Source organism: Mya arenaria, chromosome 13, assembly GCF_026914265.1.
Source record: "Mya arenaria isolate MELC-2E11 chromosome 13, ASM2691426v1".
NCBI lineage: Eukaryota > Metazoa > Mollusca > Bivalvia > Myida > Myidae > Mya > Mya arenaria.
Genome location: NC_069134.1, coordinates 57,464,089 through 57,482,196, shown reverse-complemented (window position 1 = coordinate 57,482,196; position 18,108 = coordinate 57,464,089). Strand labels below are relative to the sequence as shown.

Sequence of the window (18,108 nt, the reverse complement as noted above, 5' to 3'; positions counted from 1 at the left end):
GATTAAGATAATTTGTTAAATAGTGATTTTGTCATTTGTTTGCTGTCTTGTGACATCGTACACTGTATTTAATTGTTTAGTGCCTGCTATGTCTTGGTCTGTGCGTCTCTAAATAGGGCCTTGCTTATATTATACAAATGTAGGTTACTAAGCTTTCCCTATAGCTTTAGCTGTGTCATTGAACTACAAACATTACACAACCCTTTACTTTGTATAAATGTGATTGCAAACCATTGCTTCTTAATTGTTGAAACGTTTTTTATCGCCATATTGAAATTGAAAGTTCATATGGAAAATTATGGATCCTCTAATAACCAAGTTTACATGTAGACGCGTGTTATACTGATACATCCTTTCGAACATTGAGCCACTTGGTACACCACAAACTGCACACCACACAAAGGTCCCATACAGTAGTAACTTTCTTCTTTATTTCATGACACACAATCATCCTACACTTAAATAAGCAGTATATTTTTTGGTTTATTTCATGACACACAAACATCTTACACAGAAAATTACCTATTTGTTTCATGACACACAAACATCTTACACAGCAAATAGAGCCTTCATTTCATGTCATACAAACATCTTACACAGCAAATAGAGCCTTTATTTCTTGACACACAAACATCTTACACAGCAAATAGAGCCTTTATTTCGTGACAAACAAACATCTTACACAGCAAATAGAGCCTTTATTTCATGACACACAAACATCTTACACAGCAAATAACATGTTTATTTCATAACATGCAAACATCTTACACAGCAAAGAGAGCTTTTATTTCATGACACACAAGTATCTTACACAGCAAATTACCTGTTTATTTCCTGATAAAAGTTCATCTTACACATCTTTACCCCGTATCAAAAACATAATACATAGTAGCAAATTATCTCACTATTTCTAGACACAAAACCCTCCTACACAGACCTCCGTAGTATAACGCTTCTTTATTTCACATCCTCGCCATGTTGACTGGACATATGACCAGCCAATGATCGTTTCCCCTTGAACCTTTTGTTGCAGACCTTGCACCCATACGGTTTCACGTTTGAGTGGGTGATTTTGTGGGAGGACAGGGCTGAGGGGGTCGGGAAACACTTCCGGCACACGGTGCATGGGTAAATCTTCCCCACATTTTTGATACCTGAAACATACAGTAAATTAAAGATGTTGAAACTGAACAGTCGAGGGGTGATATAAATGTTAGTATATTTTCTACATTCATATAATGCAAATACATATAGGACCGGCTATTCCTGACATTGGTTTTGAAATGAATGGATCTGTATTTCCTATTTTGATTCCACAAAAGAACAAACACTCATTGATAGAACTACTATCCCAAACATTTGACATAGCGGTAATTTCGACCAATCATCGACAAGCCAGAACACATGAATTTAGTTGACTTCTATTCAAGTATTTAAGGTAAAGCAGGTAAGAACTATTAATGTATATTTTAATTAATAACAAGAGCTGTCACAGAGACGGCGCGCTTGACTATTCTGCGGCTTTTCACTGTAAGGAGTGAAAATATTTGGCGAAACAGGCATGGATCACTGTAATACCTAAAGTTGTTGCTGAGATATTAACGTATGTGTGCTTGCACGCAAAACCTTAACCAGATTTTTTAAGTCGAATAATAAAGAGCAATTAAAATGTACTTGGATTAAATGCAAACAGGAGTTATCTAACTTGGTTAATTAAGTAGGTTGGATGGTTGAGTATCATTGTATCAAGTCTCAATGCAAAGCTTCAAGAAGTTGCTGAGATATTAACCTATGTGTGCTTGCACGCAAAACCATAAACAGAATGTCTAAGTCGAATAATAAAGGCCTATTATTTGCATAAAATGCAACCTGGATTTATCTTACTTGGTAAATTAAGTAGATTGGATGGTTTAGTGCCACTGTATAAAGTCTCAATGCAATATCTCAAGTAGTTGCTGAGATATTAACCTATGTGTGCTTGCACGCAAAACCTTAACCAGAATTTCTAAGTTGAATAATAAGGGGCAATTATTTGCATTAAATGCAAACTAGAGTTATCTTACTTGGTTAATTAAGTAGGTTGGATGGTTGAGTACCATTGTATCAAGTATTAATGCAATACCTCAGGTAGTTGCCGAGATATTAACCTATGTGTGCTTGCACGCAAAACCTTAACCAGAATTTCTAAGTCAAATAATAAAGGCCTATTATTTGCATTAAATGCAAATTAGAGTTTTCTAACTTGGTTAATTAAGTAAGTTGGATGGTTGAGTTCCACTGTATAAAGTCTTAATGCAATACCTCATGTAGTTGCTGAGATATTAACCTATGTGTGCTTGCATGCAAAACCTTAACCAAGGTGTGACGCCAACCCCGACGCTTGGGTGAGTAGTATAGCTCTCCATATTCTTCGAATAGTCGAGCTTAAAATGCCATAAAGTCCTGTCCTCAATTTCTTGAAAAAAGATAAGCATTACAAGCTTAAGTTAATTAAGCTTTAAGTTAATTTCATGATTTTATGAAACATATTTTTTAATATGATAACAATTTAGCCAAATTGTGTACTTAAATCCGGATAAATAATTTTCCTTTAAAATGCTTGAAAATAAGAATACTTCAGTATTAACAAGTGTACAAAAATAAAACTAGAAATATGTCCATAGGACACAGAAGCCCCCATACGCCGCGTTTGTCACAAAAGCAAGGGCCATTATTTTGTCAATTCTCCATTGATGTGAACCAGTCTCAAATTATGAGCATTTTATGCAAAATAGAGTTATCTAACTTAATTAATGAAGTAGGTTGAATGGTTAAGTACCATTGAATTAAGTCACACTGCAATACTTATAATAGTTAATGAAAAGTGGAATTATGTTAACCTTAACCAAAATATGTAAGTTGAATTATACAGGGCCATAATTTACATTTTATTCAAGATAGAGTTATGTCCCTTGATTACGGTAATTAAGCCAGTTGGCTGGTTGGGTCTGTTGAGTTCCAATGCAATACATGAAGCATTTGCTGAGATATTTGCCTTAAGTGTGCTTACACTGAAATCTTATTAAAACTTTGATGCTGATGTCAGGGTGAATAGTATAGCCCTCCCTGCTCTTCAAATAGTCATGTTTTAATTCATCCCTGGAAACACTGACACACAAAGGCATAAACCAATTTATGAATTGAAAAGGCCTCAAACAAACAGCAAACAATGTATGAGATGTTTATTTATCATTTTTCAATAGAAACTAGTTCACAATCTTTGATGGCAATATGAAATGTAGCAATATAACGATATGAAGTGTAATACAATGTACAGTGACTTTATGAAGCATAATATAATGACATTTTAAGCAAAATACAATGACACTTGAAGAAAAATACAATGAAATTACGAAGCGTAACATAATGACAATATAACATGCAATGCAATGGTATTATGAGGTGTAACACAATGACAATATGAAGCATAGCACAAAAATTTATGAAGTGTAAAGAAATGACATCATGAACCTTGCATTATGAAGTGTAAGACAAGATAATATGAAGCACAGCACAATGACATTATAAAGCATTACACCCCTGACAGTATGAAGCGTAACATCATAACATTATGAAGTGTAATCAAATGTACCACAATGACATTATGAAGCGTAGCACAATGAAATTATGAAGTGTTACACAATGACATAATGAAGTGTAACACAATGACATTAGGAAGTCTAACACAGTGACATTATGACGTTTAACACAGTGACATTCTGAAGTGTAACACAATAACATTAAAGGCATAACATATGAAGTGTTACACAATGACATTTTGAAGTGTAACACAATGACATTATGAAGTGTAACACAATGACATTATGAAGTGTAACACAATGACATTATGAAGTGTAACACAATGACATTATGAAGTGTAACATAATTACATTAAAGGTGTAACATATGAAGTGTTACACAATGACATTTTGAAGTGTAACACAATGACTTTATGAAGTGTAACACAATGACATTATGAAGTGTAAGTCAATGACATTATGAAGTGTAACACAATGACATTATGAAGTGTAACACAATGACATTATAAAGTGTAACACAATGACTTTATGAAGTGTAACACAATGACATTATAAAGTGTAACATTATGAAGGGTAACACAATGACATTATGAAGTGTAACACAATAACATTAAAAAGCGTAACATATGAAGTGTTACAATTACATTTTGAAGCTTAACAGAATGACATTATAAAGCATAACACAATGACATTATGAAGTGTAACACGATGACATTTTGAAGTGTAACACAATGACATTATGAAGTGTAACACAATTACATTATGAAGTGTAACACAATGACATTATAAAGTGTAACACAATGACTTTATGAAGTGTAACACAATGACATTATGAAGTGTAACACAATGACATTATGAAGTGTGACACAATGACATTATAAAGTGTAACACAATGACTTTATGAAGTGTAACACAATGACATTATGAAGTGTAACACAATGACATTATAAAGTGTAACACAATGACATTAAAGGCGTAACATATGAAGTGTAACACAATGACATAATGAAGTGTAACACAATGACTTTATGAAGTGTAACACAATGACTTTATGAAGTGTAACACAATGACATTATGAAGTGTAACACAATGACATTATAAAGTGTAACACAATGACATTAAAGGCGTAACATATGAAGTGTAACACGATGACATTTTGAAGTGTAACACAATGACATTATGAAGTGTAACACAATTACATTATGAAGTGTAACACAATGACATTATAAAGTGTAACACAATGACTTTATGAAGTGTAACACAATGACATTATGAAGTGTGTCACAATGACATTATAAAGTGTAACACAATGACTTTATGAAGTGTAACACAATGACATTATGAAGTGTAACACAGTGACATTCTGAAGTGTAACACAATAACATTAAAGGCTTAACATATGAAGTGTAACACAATGACATTATGAAGTGTGACACAATGACATTATAAAGTGTAACACAATGATATTACGAAGCATAACACAATGACATTATGAAGCATAACAGGATGACATTATGAAGCATAACACAATGACATTATGAAGTCTAACACAATGACATTATGAAGCATAACAGGATGACATTATGAAGCATAACACAATAACATTATGAAGCATAACAGGATGACATTATGAAGCGTAACACAGTGACATTAGGAAGCATAACATGATGACTTTATGAAGCATAACATGATGACATTAGGAAGCATAACATGATGACATTAGGAAGCATAGCATGATGACATTATGAAGCTTAACATGATGACATTATGAAGCGTAACATGATGACATTATGAAGCATAACATGATGACATTATGAAGTGCAACATGATGACATTATGAAGCGTAACATGATGACATTATGAAGCATAACATGATGGCATTATGAAGCATAACATGATGACATTATGAAGTGTAACATGATGACATTATGAAGCATAACACAATGACGTTACGAAGCATAACACAATGACTTTATGAAGCATAACAGGATGACATTATGAAGCGTAACACAGTGATATTATTAAGCATAACATGATGACATTATGAAGCGTAACACAGTGACATTATGAAGCATAACATGATGACATTATTAAGCATAACATGATGACATTATGAAGCATAACATGATGACATTATGAACCATAACACAATGACATTATGAACCATAACACAATGACATTATGAAGCATAACACAATGACTTTATGAAGCGTAACATGATAACATTATGAAGCGTAACATGATGACATTATGTAGCATAACATGATGACATTGTGAAGCGTAACATGATGACATTATGAAGTGTAACATGATGACATTATGAAGCATAACACAATGACATTACGAAGCGTAACATGATAACATTATGAAGCAAAACACAATGACATTACGAAGTGTAACACAATAACATAGTGAATGCAATAAATTATGAGTTTGTAGAAAAGTGTTATGTATTATCAACAAATGAAATCTCATCAGTAAACAATGAATCGTAAATTACTCAAGTTATGACAAATTAAAGTATTAGAAGTATGCAAGGCAGCTGATGCATTCTGATCATGACTTATCGGTGCACTCATATATATACACACTGGGACTTAAATGTTGATGGAAATATTTTTTTTGATAAACTTGAATTTTATATCATGGAATAATGAAAAAAATAATTAAAATCCAGAAAGTAACTTTATGTAATAAAAACATACAGAAGATTTCAAAACAATGGACAGTGTAGACAAGTCATTATTTGCTTATTTTATGTGTGTATCATTTTGAAGGTATCTGTTTAACCACATTAGTGAGAGTTTTCTTTGTTTTGTTTTATGCATTATATCTCGTATCAGAACAGTGACAAGTAATGCTATGCAATAAAAAATATGTAATTAAATTACAAAAATATTTCAATATACACATGCTACTTATTGCATGATTTAATATCAAACAAGAGATGTTTGTCAAACATTATGCCCCCCCTGAGCGCCATGTTGTCAGGATTATATGGACAATTGAATGAAATATGCATGGACCGAAATGACAGCTGATTTGTTGCTGTTTTAAGATTATGACCATTAAAGTGTGAGGATAAAGTGTGTTATGACCGTCATGACCTTTGACTCTATGAACTCAAAATCCAGAGTCATCAGCTGGTCACCAGAAACCTAAATGTCAAGTTTGAGGGCCATGGGTGCAGGCTTTGTCAAGTTATCACAAGACAAGTTTTTTCGTTCAAGGTCACTGTGACCTTGACCTTTGACCCGATGACCCCTTAAATCATAAGGGGTCATCTACAAGTCAGATGCAACTCCAAGTTAAGTTTGAAGGCCATGGGTTCAGGCACTGTTGAGTTATCATTCGGACAACCTTTTACCATTCAAGATCACTGTGACCTTGACCTTTGGCTCTATGAATCTACTGGTCAGGCTTAACATCCATGTCAAGTTTAATGATCATAGGTTCAGGCATTGTTGAGATATCAGTGGGGGAAGATTTGTTAACTTTTTGCGTTAAAGGTTACTGTGACATTGACCTTGGCCTGATGACCCCCAAAGTCGATAGGGGTCATCTACTGGGCAGGCCCAACTTTCATGTCAAGTTCGATGACCATAGGTCCAAGAATTGTCGAGTTTGCTTTCAAGGTCACTGTGACCTTGACCTTTGACCCCTAAAATCAATAGGGGTCATCTACTGGTCAGGCCCAACCTCCAAGTCAAGTTTGAGGGTCATGGGTGCAGGCATTGTCACGTTATCACTCGGACAACCTTTTACCATTCAAGGTCACTGTGACCTTGACCTTTGGTCTGATGACCCCCAAAAACAATAGGGGTCATCTACTGGTCAGGCCCAACCTCCATGTCAAGTTTGAGGGCCATGGGTGCAGGCATTGTTGAGTTATCACTCGGACAAGCTTTAAAATTATTTTACTATTAAAGGTCACTGTGACCTTGACCTTTGACCCGATGACCCCCGAAATCAATAGGGGTCATCTACTGGTCAGGCCCAACATTCATGTGAAGTTTGATGACCATACGTCTAGGAATTGTTGAGTTATCACTCGGACAAGCTTTGGTCTACCGACCGACCGACCGACCGACATACCGACATGCCTGTGCAAAGCAATATACCCCTCTTCTTCGAAGGGGGGCATAAATATGGTACAAAACAGTCACTACACCAAACGTTCATGAACGAAATTGTACATCTCTCGAGCTTTACACTCGTACAGTCCAATCCTATTGGCTCAAACTCTGATGGATATGTGAAAAAATATTGAGCCTCGGGAAATTACAGGCAAGCCAGAATGGTTACATTCAGAAGAAAAAAATTGGTGCTTTACATCCCAACAGGGTAAGACTGTATATAACTTCAGTAACTCAGATGGTGGGTGATGTACTATAACATACATTGCAGAACGTTTGCATATGAAGAAATTTAATTATAACTCCCAAATCTTTACTTGTTTCAAATCAAAAATCATATACCAAATACTTTATCATTATACTATCTTATGAATAATTTTTCGATGTTTATTCAGTGAACTACAGTGTGTGTAAGATCGTTGACATATATCACATGTGTATGGTCTCTCTCCCGTGTGCACGACAGCATGGGCGTCTAACTTTGACGGGGTCGGGAAGGATTTGCCGCACAGCACACACATGTACATTTTTAATCCACCAATTGAACCTAAAATGAAATAATAATTTAAATATTACTAAGAATAGTATTCATTCTAATATAAATTTACTCTTAATATCAGTATGTCTATGTATGGGAAGTTCAATGTCTTTTGGGAATGTGGAGAGGATTATATTGCAAACAAGCATATGTCTCTCACTAATACATTTTTCTAAAGCCATGACTATAAATTCCATGTGTTTAATGTATCTACTATTGAATATCCCAAAACATAAGTGGTATTACAAACAAAGAGCGACCAAGATGATACAGTCCAGATTTGCGGACAATATGGAACGACCGTATGACCCAGATTGGCAGACAGTTATAATGTCCTACACTGAATTACCATACAGCCCAGGTTTTAAAATCCATACGGCCTGGATTTAAACATAAATGTTGGCCATTTTTATGCCCATTTTTGATGAAAACAATTTTCAATAACTGTAAAAGGTTCCATTATGTTGTATTATTTGTTGAGATAGAACGCCCCTAGGGGACAATCTGGCACAACCATTGATAAAATCATTTTTAATTTTACTTTACTGCTTGTTATTTTATTTAATTTTCAGAATATATTGTGACATCACTGATTACAAAAACATTATGAACATAAAGAAAAATGAATGTACAGTATTCAAATAGTTCAGCCCAGTGTGATTTATCCTCCATCAAATTACTTCTTTAATTCACTAGCTCTAAATATTCCTTACATTTAGAATATACGGTAATAAAAATTTATGACATATACCGCTATGACAAATAATAACACTTTTCAGAAGAATTATCCACTTTTAACACTATAATAGAAGCATAAAACAACAATTTCCATAAAATGATTAAGTTAAAAAGTAATCATTTGTTACTGTGCTGTGGCTTGTTCGTTTTGAACACATTTCCATGGTCTTACATATTTCACTGTACAAAGACATGTTGCGATAAGAAAAGGCTCAATGCTGTTGCTTGTTGCTGGTGTGATGATTGATCCTGTAAGTTTCTTTGTATTATTGTACAGAGACACCCTGGTCTGGGTGAATGTCACATTATCCAAGTTGCCGTTGTAAGTTGCTTAAGTAAGGCCATGAAGCTGGTGTGATGCTTGTCCCTGTAGGTCTCATTGTACAGAGAGCTGGTCATGGTGAATGTCTTCTGGCAGGATTCACATTTGAGGAATTGCCTTTGTTAGTTGCTCAAAGTAAGGCAATGAAGCTGGCGTTGATGCTTGTACAGAGAGCTGGTCTGGATGAATGTTTCAGGCAAATTTCACATCTATAGATCTGCTGTGAATAGTTGTTAATAGCAAAGTCATGAAGCTGGTGTGATGGGTGTACAGAGAGCTGGTCTGGTTGAAAGTTTTCTGGCATATTTTACATCTGTAGGGTGGTCTAGTTGTTAATAGCAAAGCCATGAAGCTGGCATAGATGCTTGTAGAAGTAGTTTGTCTGGGTGAATGTTGTCAATCATATTTCTCATCTGTTGAGCTGTCATGTCTAGTTGTTAAAAGAAAAGCCATGAAGCTGGCGTTGATGCTTGTACAGAGAGCTGGTCTGGGTGAAAGTCTTAAGGCATATTCTACATTTGAAGGGCTTCTCTCTCGTATGGACAACCATGTGAGTCTTCAGCTTGGCAGGGGAAGGGAACCGTCTGTTACACCGCGCACAATTGTACAACTTCAGCCCAGCAATAGTGTCTGAAATTATAAAAGGCAGAATTGTACAACCTATTTTATATATGGCAAATAAACTTGATCTACTTTAGTCATAGGCAGCCATTTTCGTTACTTTTTAGAGTAACTCATTTGCATATAAGCTTCACAGCCAGGGGCCAACTTCCAAGGATGGACATTCTGAAATGCTAAAAAACTGTTTATGTTTATGAATAGTATCAATATACAGTTAAATGCCAGCACCTCATTGTTAGATAGCCTAATCATAAAAAAAAACTGACATACCCAAATATTCCTTATATACATTCAATTAACCTAATTGTAATATATAACAAATCCAAACATACAGACGAGTCCCTTAATTAATATGATATGAGTCCAACGATGTGAAACGGTCCGCTGTCGGCGGCAAATGTGCATTCATAGTATAACATTCCGTTCAAGACGGCAGTATGTTCATTGTATGTATGTTTACTTGGTTGGTAATATGCAAATTAGCAAAGTCGGGGCCCCGTGTGGATTGAGAATTTACTGTATATAAAGACCAGCGGACCCCTTCAGGGTCGAGTATGCTTTTCTTTGAAGGGATCTGTTGGCCTTGTTTGACATCGCACGTTACAGATGCTTTAGCATTTAAAGTGTATATTAAGTATTAAGAAATTATATATAGTGGATATTTAGAAAGCTTTTATACACCGGGATTATAAAATGTCATCTATACACCTAAAAATCATATATATTCATGTAACGCTTGTTATACACAAACTCTGGGCCATTTTCAACCAATTTCATTGTCTACAATTTAGGTATATTTGTAAATTGGTTGAAAGAAATAATATTTGGACAATAAACAAGGGTTTCTTTTCATTTTAGATTTAATGTAGCTGAATGTTTACATAGTTATCAGTAGTAATCATGCATGGTCATTCTAACATACATATGTGGAAGGCAAACAATCTGACGTCAGCCTCTTACAAACATTGCAATGCTTATTTTTTGCTGGGAAATACATCACAAAGAAACAGATACACTGTGAAAGTCTTTGTTTTTTACATTTCATTTATTTTTTATTAAAGGTTTCTGGACCAAAAATAAGTTTTCCTGGTAATGCATCTGAATGCATATTTTTATCATAACCTTACCCTGCATTATATCGAAATTGCAGAAAAAAATACAATTACAGTATAAAAAAAAGTACTTTGGTTTTAGTTGGGTGCGGACCCAGGTCAAGTCAAGAAATAAATAAAAAACTGACTGATGGGTATTTTGACACTTTACCAATACATTGATAACATCACGTGACAATGTCAATCAACCAATCATGCAACAACAAAGCTTTAATTAATTAAGTGACTATTAGCATTATTAATGCTCATGAAAATTGTCACCAGGTCTTCAAAGACAATGATGAGCAAATATCAACATTTGCTGAAGAGTTCCAGCTTTTGGTAACTTAGTTTTAACACAATCCTTATGATTTGCCACACTTTATTTCGTCTTACAAAAAAATTATGTTTTACAAAAACGTGAGCGAGTCTCTTTAAGAAACAGACTCGAGAATTTCAATAAAAAACAAAACAGAATTTTTGTTCTACTAAAAACATTTCACAACTTTGTCACAAATAAAAGAATCAATGTCCATAGCTGACTTTTTTCAATAAGAAACATACTCAAATTCAATGCAATACAAGCGAAAGCCGATGTTGATAAAGGATCATTAAAAGCTGTACATTTCACTAAGGCACAGTTCAAAGTCATTTTTTCTCAAATCAAAAAAAGCTTGTGATATTTTATCAATAAATCACTTAAAAGCTGATTATTAAGACTAAGAAAATTTTAAAGCTTAGTTTTCACAATTACAGCCAAACTAATTATTATTTTTTTCATAAGATTTTGGCCAGTCACAGTTTGTTTTTTTAACACGCATATTCTGATATGTGCAAACAAACACAATAAGGTGTGGCCAAAAAACAAACGTTTTTTTTAACAAGACAAAAATCAAATCTGATTCTTTAAGATATGTTGCACTGTCATATGGGTCATCATGTGTGATTTTTGTGTGAATCCCCGATGGCAGATATCGCACATGAACGGCTTCTCGCCTGTATGGACGACCATGTGTCGGCGGACATCAGCCGGGGAGCTGAAGGTTTTCTTACAATTACCGCACTTGTATACTTTGCGATTTCTTGTTGCTCCTAAAATGACACAAACATAATATTTTATTACAAGGCTTTCCAGTGTTAAGTGCCTTCATAGGCAGTGGTTTACATTAAGTGAGTCCATGTTGGTCAGTGTTGTTGTTAAGGCCCTCTTTCCGGCAGAAATTTGGACCCATTCCCCTCATAAAAAAGAATAATTTCTCCTACCCAGGTAAAAAAAGCCCTTTAAAAGAAACAAGTTTTAAGGTTTTTTTTAAGGAGGCTTGACCCCTACTGTTAACATGTAGTGAATATAGCAATTTCAAATAATATAGGGCCACTCATGAATTTGGCAATAGGTTTCTTGAATAAAAGGTTTGACAACAAGTTAAACATTATATGAATTATGTTAGTATATTTCCCCTTCTTGAGAAAATGCCAATATTTTTCCCTTATCAAAGGACCCCACCACCATTCCCTAAAAAGTGGAAAAAGCACTGTAGGTTTAGTTGAAGGGTTTGAGTCTGCAATCAAAATTGGTGGACCCTTAACGCTTACAGTAATGACAAAACTGGGTCTAAACAAACTTTTAATTCACAGAAATTGTACATAAATAGTAACTGATTCATACATGGAAATTGAAACACAAATTGTCTACAATTGTTTTGACCACAAACATTCAGCGGTCAGCCGCTAACAAACCAATCAAAGCTAATTCTTTAAAATATGCTGCAATGTCTTGTGTGTCAACATGTGAGATCTCTGTGTGAATGCACGTTGACAGATATCGCACGTGAACGGCTTCTCCCCGGTATGGACAACCATGTGTCGACGGAGATGGAACGGACCTCTGAAGATCTTCATACAGAGATCACACTGTGTGCCAGATTTTCCTGAAAATACAAAGACATTTTTTGAGCTTCAAACTACAGAAAATACACTTTTCAAAATTGTTTCTATGTGGCACCTGTGGTGGTAGACCCACGGTATGGTAGCACCCTTATATATTTTATAAATTATTTCCATACACATCAAATATCTTCAAATGATAAAATATTATTGGGTAACAAGGCATCCAAAATCCACATAATTGTACACTGGATACCCTTACTAAAAAATAAACTAACAAAGTGGAATTGGACTACAGTATTGTTAAGACCAAACTAGACACCATTGAGCACTTCTAGTGCACTACAAGTTCACAAGAAGTGCACTATGGATAAACTTATATAGTCTATAATTTATTAGATAAGAAAGTTTTGCCCTTACTGTCCTGATTAAATATTAGTATTACTGATAAGATAATTCCCTTTACATCTAATATCCATGAGCACTAGTCAAACATTACCAAAGTTTATATTAATTAATTCAAGCTTAATTGAGAAAACAGTTTAAAGCTGATATGAATCACTCTCTGAGTCCATTTCCTGGGTAGAAACAAGTGTCTGTTTTAAGAGGCCATGAGAAAGTAGCCCTGATGGGGGTCAAAACCACAACCTCTTGGGTGAGAGACAGACACTTATACCACCCTCAACCTCACCTCAACAGTACCATTTGATTAAAGTATAATTATGAAATCAAAATATTTTAATATGAAATCAAAATATTTTAAATGTTTGTTTTTTGTACTATACATCTTTAGGATTAATGTAACTACATGTATCATCATCAGGTGTATGCTTCTTGTACAAGTGTACATTGCTTCAAATATCAATATTTACACTCCTACTGCACTTCCTAAGATCAACACATCTTCTTTCAATTGCCTTTATATTCAATTTATAAAGGTCACCAATACCTGGTTGAATAACGCCACTTGGAACATTTCTTATAAAACAACAAGCTGATAACAAAATTGTTGGCATAATTGATTCCGAACATTTGATCCATTTCCAACTTCTCTTTTGGTCAAATAAACTTTCTCAGCATGAAAAAAAAAAATGTGTGTTTTATTTCAATTAAGATCAGGATAATACAATTGCTGTTCCATTTAACTTGTTCTCTTGGTCAATTAAAACATCTCAGCATGAAAAAAAGGTGTTTTATTTCAATCAAGATCAAGAGAATACAATTACACAACAAATATAGGACATGCATTAAAAAGTACAATTTATTTGAGACTTTATTCACCATCCTCACATATAAAGCCAATACACATAGGAAACGACGAACAACAAGCTACAGTCGAAACCCATTGGCTTGATATCCTAAGGACTGGCCAAAGTACTTTGAGCTTTGCAAATATAGAGCCAACATAAAGTATACTAAAAATGGTCCTTTAAATCATGTTCGAGACATCAAGGAAATCAAACCAAGCAAAATCGAGGGTTTTGACTGTAAAACTTAATACAAATGTCATTTAGAATAATTGCAATATTATGTTCTCTTTGGAAATAAGTAAAAAGAGCATAATTGTTCAAGCATACAAATATTTTCATGATCTAGAACAAAATGATGTTGCTAATCATTAGCAAAACCTTGCATGCATGAGCATTCTAAAAGTGTGTCTATGAAACTTCCAGAGTAATCAAATAATAAAATTTGATTAGGATCTGTCATCTTCGAAGTCCCATTACATATTATTTCAAACATTGTTTATTATGTAATGTGACATGACTATTTAACACTTCAGACAAGACTTTTCTTAAGCTCCGGAGCTAATGACACTTAATGTCACATGTCACATTCATGCCATATACCCAATGTGGAGGGAAAATCCCCCTGAATTTTCGCAAATCTTATAAGACCTGCTTAAAAAATCCACCTGAATTTTCAGCCTTTCAGAACAAATCCCATTAAATGGTCTCCAGACATATGGCATGTATGCTTAATGAGCCTTTTCTTTATGTATTTATATAGTGATATCAAATTATAAACGTATTCCCTAGCAACGGGCATTCAAACTAAACCAGATTTTTATACAAATGCTGCACTTTCTTATGATTCATCATATCTGACTTCTGTGTGAAACCACGGTGACAGATATCACACACGTATGGCTTCTCTCCCGTGTGCACCACGTGGTGTCGCCTTAAAAGGGACCCGGAGCTGAACATCTTCCCACACCAATTGCACGCATATATCTTCACGCCCTCTCTTATTGCTGAAAATAAAAATGAAAATTTTGTATTCATCTCATTATCGTGACAATCTGAATTAGATAAAGCAGCCTGTTTTATATTAGTTTTTAACTTCAATAATCTTAAATCTGTTTGAATTTCAGAATTATGAAAACACATTGATTTGGTTTTTTCATTGAATCATCTTTGTGAGTTTTTTTAAGATTGTTTAAAGTTCAGGGGACGTATTCATAAAACATCTTAATTCAATTCCTAACTTGAGTCGATTTCTCACATTTTTACAGTCAAATTATAAGAAAGTGTTTTAACATTTAAGTATGTTTTTTTCAATAGGTAAATGAAAAAAAATGTATTTTGGTAATTCTTAAGTTTTTATTTCATATGATATATGAGATACTAAAATCAGGAAAGTGTCTTAATTTCGTAAATTACTTAAGAAGTTTTATGAATGTGGCCCCAGTTCACTGAAATATGTAACAAAAAATAATGGAACTACGACACCATGATAATTTCATTTTATGACTTAAATCAAATAAGACCTTGGTTGAAACAGCCCCCAGGAACACTTCAACAACAAAAATACCAAAGAACTACTTTACAGGCGTATGTATTGACTTTACTTGGCATCAGGGACCGAATTCAATAAAGATCTAAGTTGATTGAAGTCGTAAATTGAAATGATCTTTTTGTCAGAGTTGCATTATTTTGCTACATATTTGAGTGCATTTGATTACAGCCATTATCAAAATTACACACAACGTTGAGGAAATAAAAAAAATCACAATGTTGCCATTGTGACTGTTTTAGATTTAAGATTATCAAAGTTACAACTAAAACCCATTATTTGAAGGATCACTCTTAAAGAATAATGCATGAAAGCAATAATTTCCAACCTCAACAACGACAACATAATTGATGTTCTATATAAGACAACTGAAGAGGGCGCTTACAGTTAAAAAAGTACCCAGTTGTGGAAGCTAAATGTGTATACCCTTGTTTTGTGCCTCTCTCACAAATTTATGTTGGGCATTAAAGGCCTAGATTAAAGTTCGATACCAGTAAGTTACCCATACAAAAATCTGGGGTATGATTGTTCCTTAATTTAAACTTATTTATTTTACAACGATTGTGAAACAAGTTATTGCAACATTATATTAATAACTCTCGTTGGCACGATTTTATGCGAGAGTGTGGTTTTATGTTGTGGGGAAACTGGAGTATCAGGATGAAACCCACTTGTCCAGCTTGGTGACCACAAACCAAACTCACATGCACCCAGGCTGGGAATAGAACCCGGGTTGCCTAGGAGAGAAGCAAGTGCGCTAACCACTGCACCAACCGGACAACCGATGATCCTAACTCTCTATTGCACTCGGGTGTTGGCATCAATCACACCTAATATCGATAAATACTGATCAAAGCATAACCATTGCAGCCCCTTTTCCTTGAAAACAGCCCTTAATGACAATTTACAAGTCGCTTGTTGCCCATGAAACAATCAGTTGACCAATAATGTGATTACGGTATATTTTGTAAATAAATATCAGCACATGGTTTGCATCATCCAATCGTTTAACTGAAAAACCTCCCCCAAATATTCTCGACAAGTCGAAATAATTGCTTGTACCTGGTATTTGGCGACAGGTCAATAAGCCAATAAACAATACACAGGGAATTTGGTACCCTTCTGTTGCATCAGGGTCATAAAACATGGGCTAGTCAGCTAGCTATTCACAAGACAGACTTTACTTAAACTAGGCCTTTAACATTGTGCCGCAGTCTTCATTTATATTTCTTTTATTACTGAGCTTCTGTATATTCTCTGTAATGTAAGGTTATAAAAGAAACACACATTTTTATTTTGGACAATAGTTGTATTTGTAAAACAATATTGAGCTGCATAATTATGTACACAAAATAACACTTTTAAAATAACAATATTTACAATGTGCAGTGCATGATGAAAAAGCTTGCTAATATTTTCATTAGAAAAAGCAAGTTAAAATGAAAATGGCATATTTAACAATGTTATAATAACTATTAACATATTTATGAATGTCACTGGTGAAATATTTTGATGTTATATTGTATTAATCAAACATACAATGCATATTCTTATAATGTTCAACAAAGCAAAACATGTTCACAACATAAATTTGAATTAATGACATACATTCTAAACATGGTCATTGCTTCTGTCCATAAATCACAGTTACTCATTCTCTATTTTACCTCTCTATTCGTCACTGCAAGATATATTTCACGCCTCAGACTAATGGGTGTATTTCGCATTTTTTTAAATATGTCTACCTGCATTTCTGCATTGTTTTCATTTGAACTTAATCAATGCAATATATTTAAATTCACACATTGTCACTTGACTCACTTCAAAAGTTATTTTTTTGCATACATAACTACCGGGTAGTGAATGTTTTTCTCTAAATTCACATCTTTGCAATGTTTTATCGACTGCTTCTACACGTCTTATCATTTTCACAACATTATATTTAAACTGTTATTCTTCACAACTAAATTATTGAAAATAAAGTATTTCAGATATGATAAGAAAGATACATAAGGAAAATGACTTAAGTTAGAAAATGACTTAAGATAATTTATGAATACCGGCCCTACTGCATAAATCACTCAATATTTGATCACTGCTTCATTGTAGAATAAATTTCTCCTTTAATTTGAACACCAACAAAATGTGCTCACTTTCTCATCGCTCCTTGCTGGTTAACTCTCTTCTCAGACATTCACACTCAATTGTATAAGTTCACACTTCCTAAGTACATGTGCATGTACATGTATGTCAATTTTCACCTTATCATTGTTCATGCTAGAAAATAATACTCTCTTCCTCTTGCGTTCTCTCTCATGGCTCCATTCTGGATAAACATCTTTTCAGAAATTCACACTTATTTGTACAAGTTCACACTTTATATCAAGTACATGTTCTATCTAAC

General features: G+C 34.1%; 1 protein-coding gene across 7 annotated transcripts in view; it reads right to left on the bottom strand.

Annotated features, from left to right (window-relative positions):
* Nucleotides 1–18,108, bottom strand: part of LOC128214014 (zinc finger protein 500-like) — a 155,765-nt gene that overhangs the window by 69,105 nt on the left and 68,552 nt on the right. Inside the window, exon 5 of one of the 7 annotated variants that reach the window (XR_008257854.1) lies at nt 7,005–8,261. Coding sequence is in view for 6 of the 7 variants with exons in the window: in XM_052920179.1 (XP_052776139.1) it covers nt 9,743–9,942 (200 nt within the window). In the remaining variant the exon portion in view is untranslated. Of the gene's footprint in view, nt 1–472; nt 1,155–5,859; nt 8,262–8,282; nt 9,943–11,901; nt 12,117–12,629; nt 12,953–14,167; nt 15,163–18,108 lie in introns of those variants that run through there. The other 6 variants (XM_052920185.1, XM_052920196.1, XM_052920179.1 and 3 more) reach the window with 6 other exon arrangements.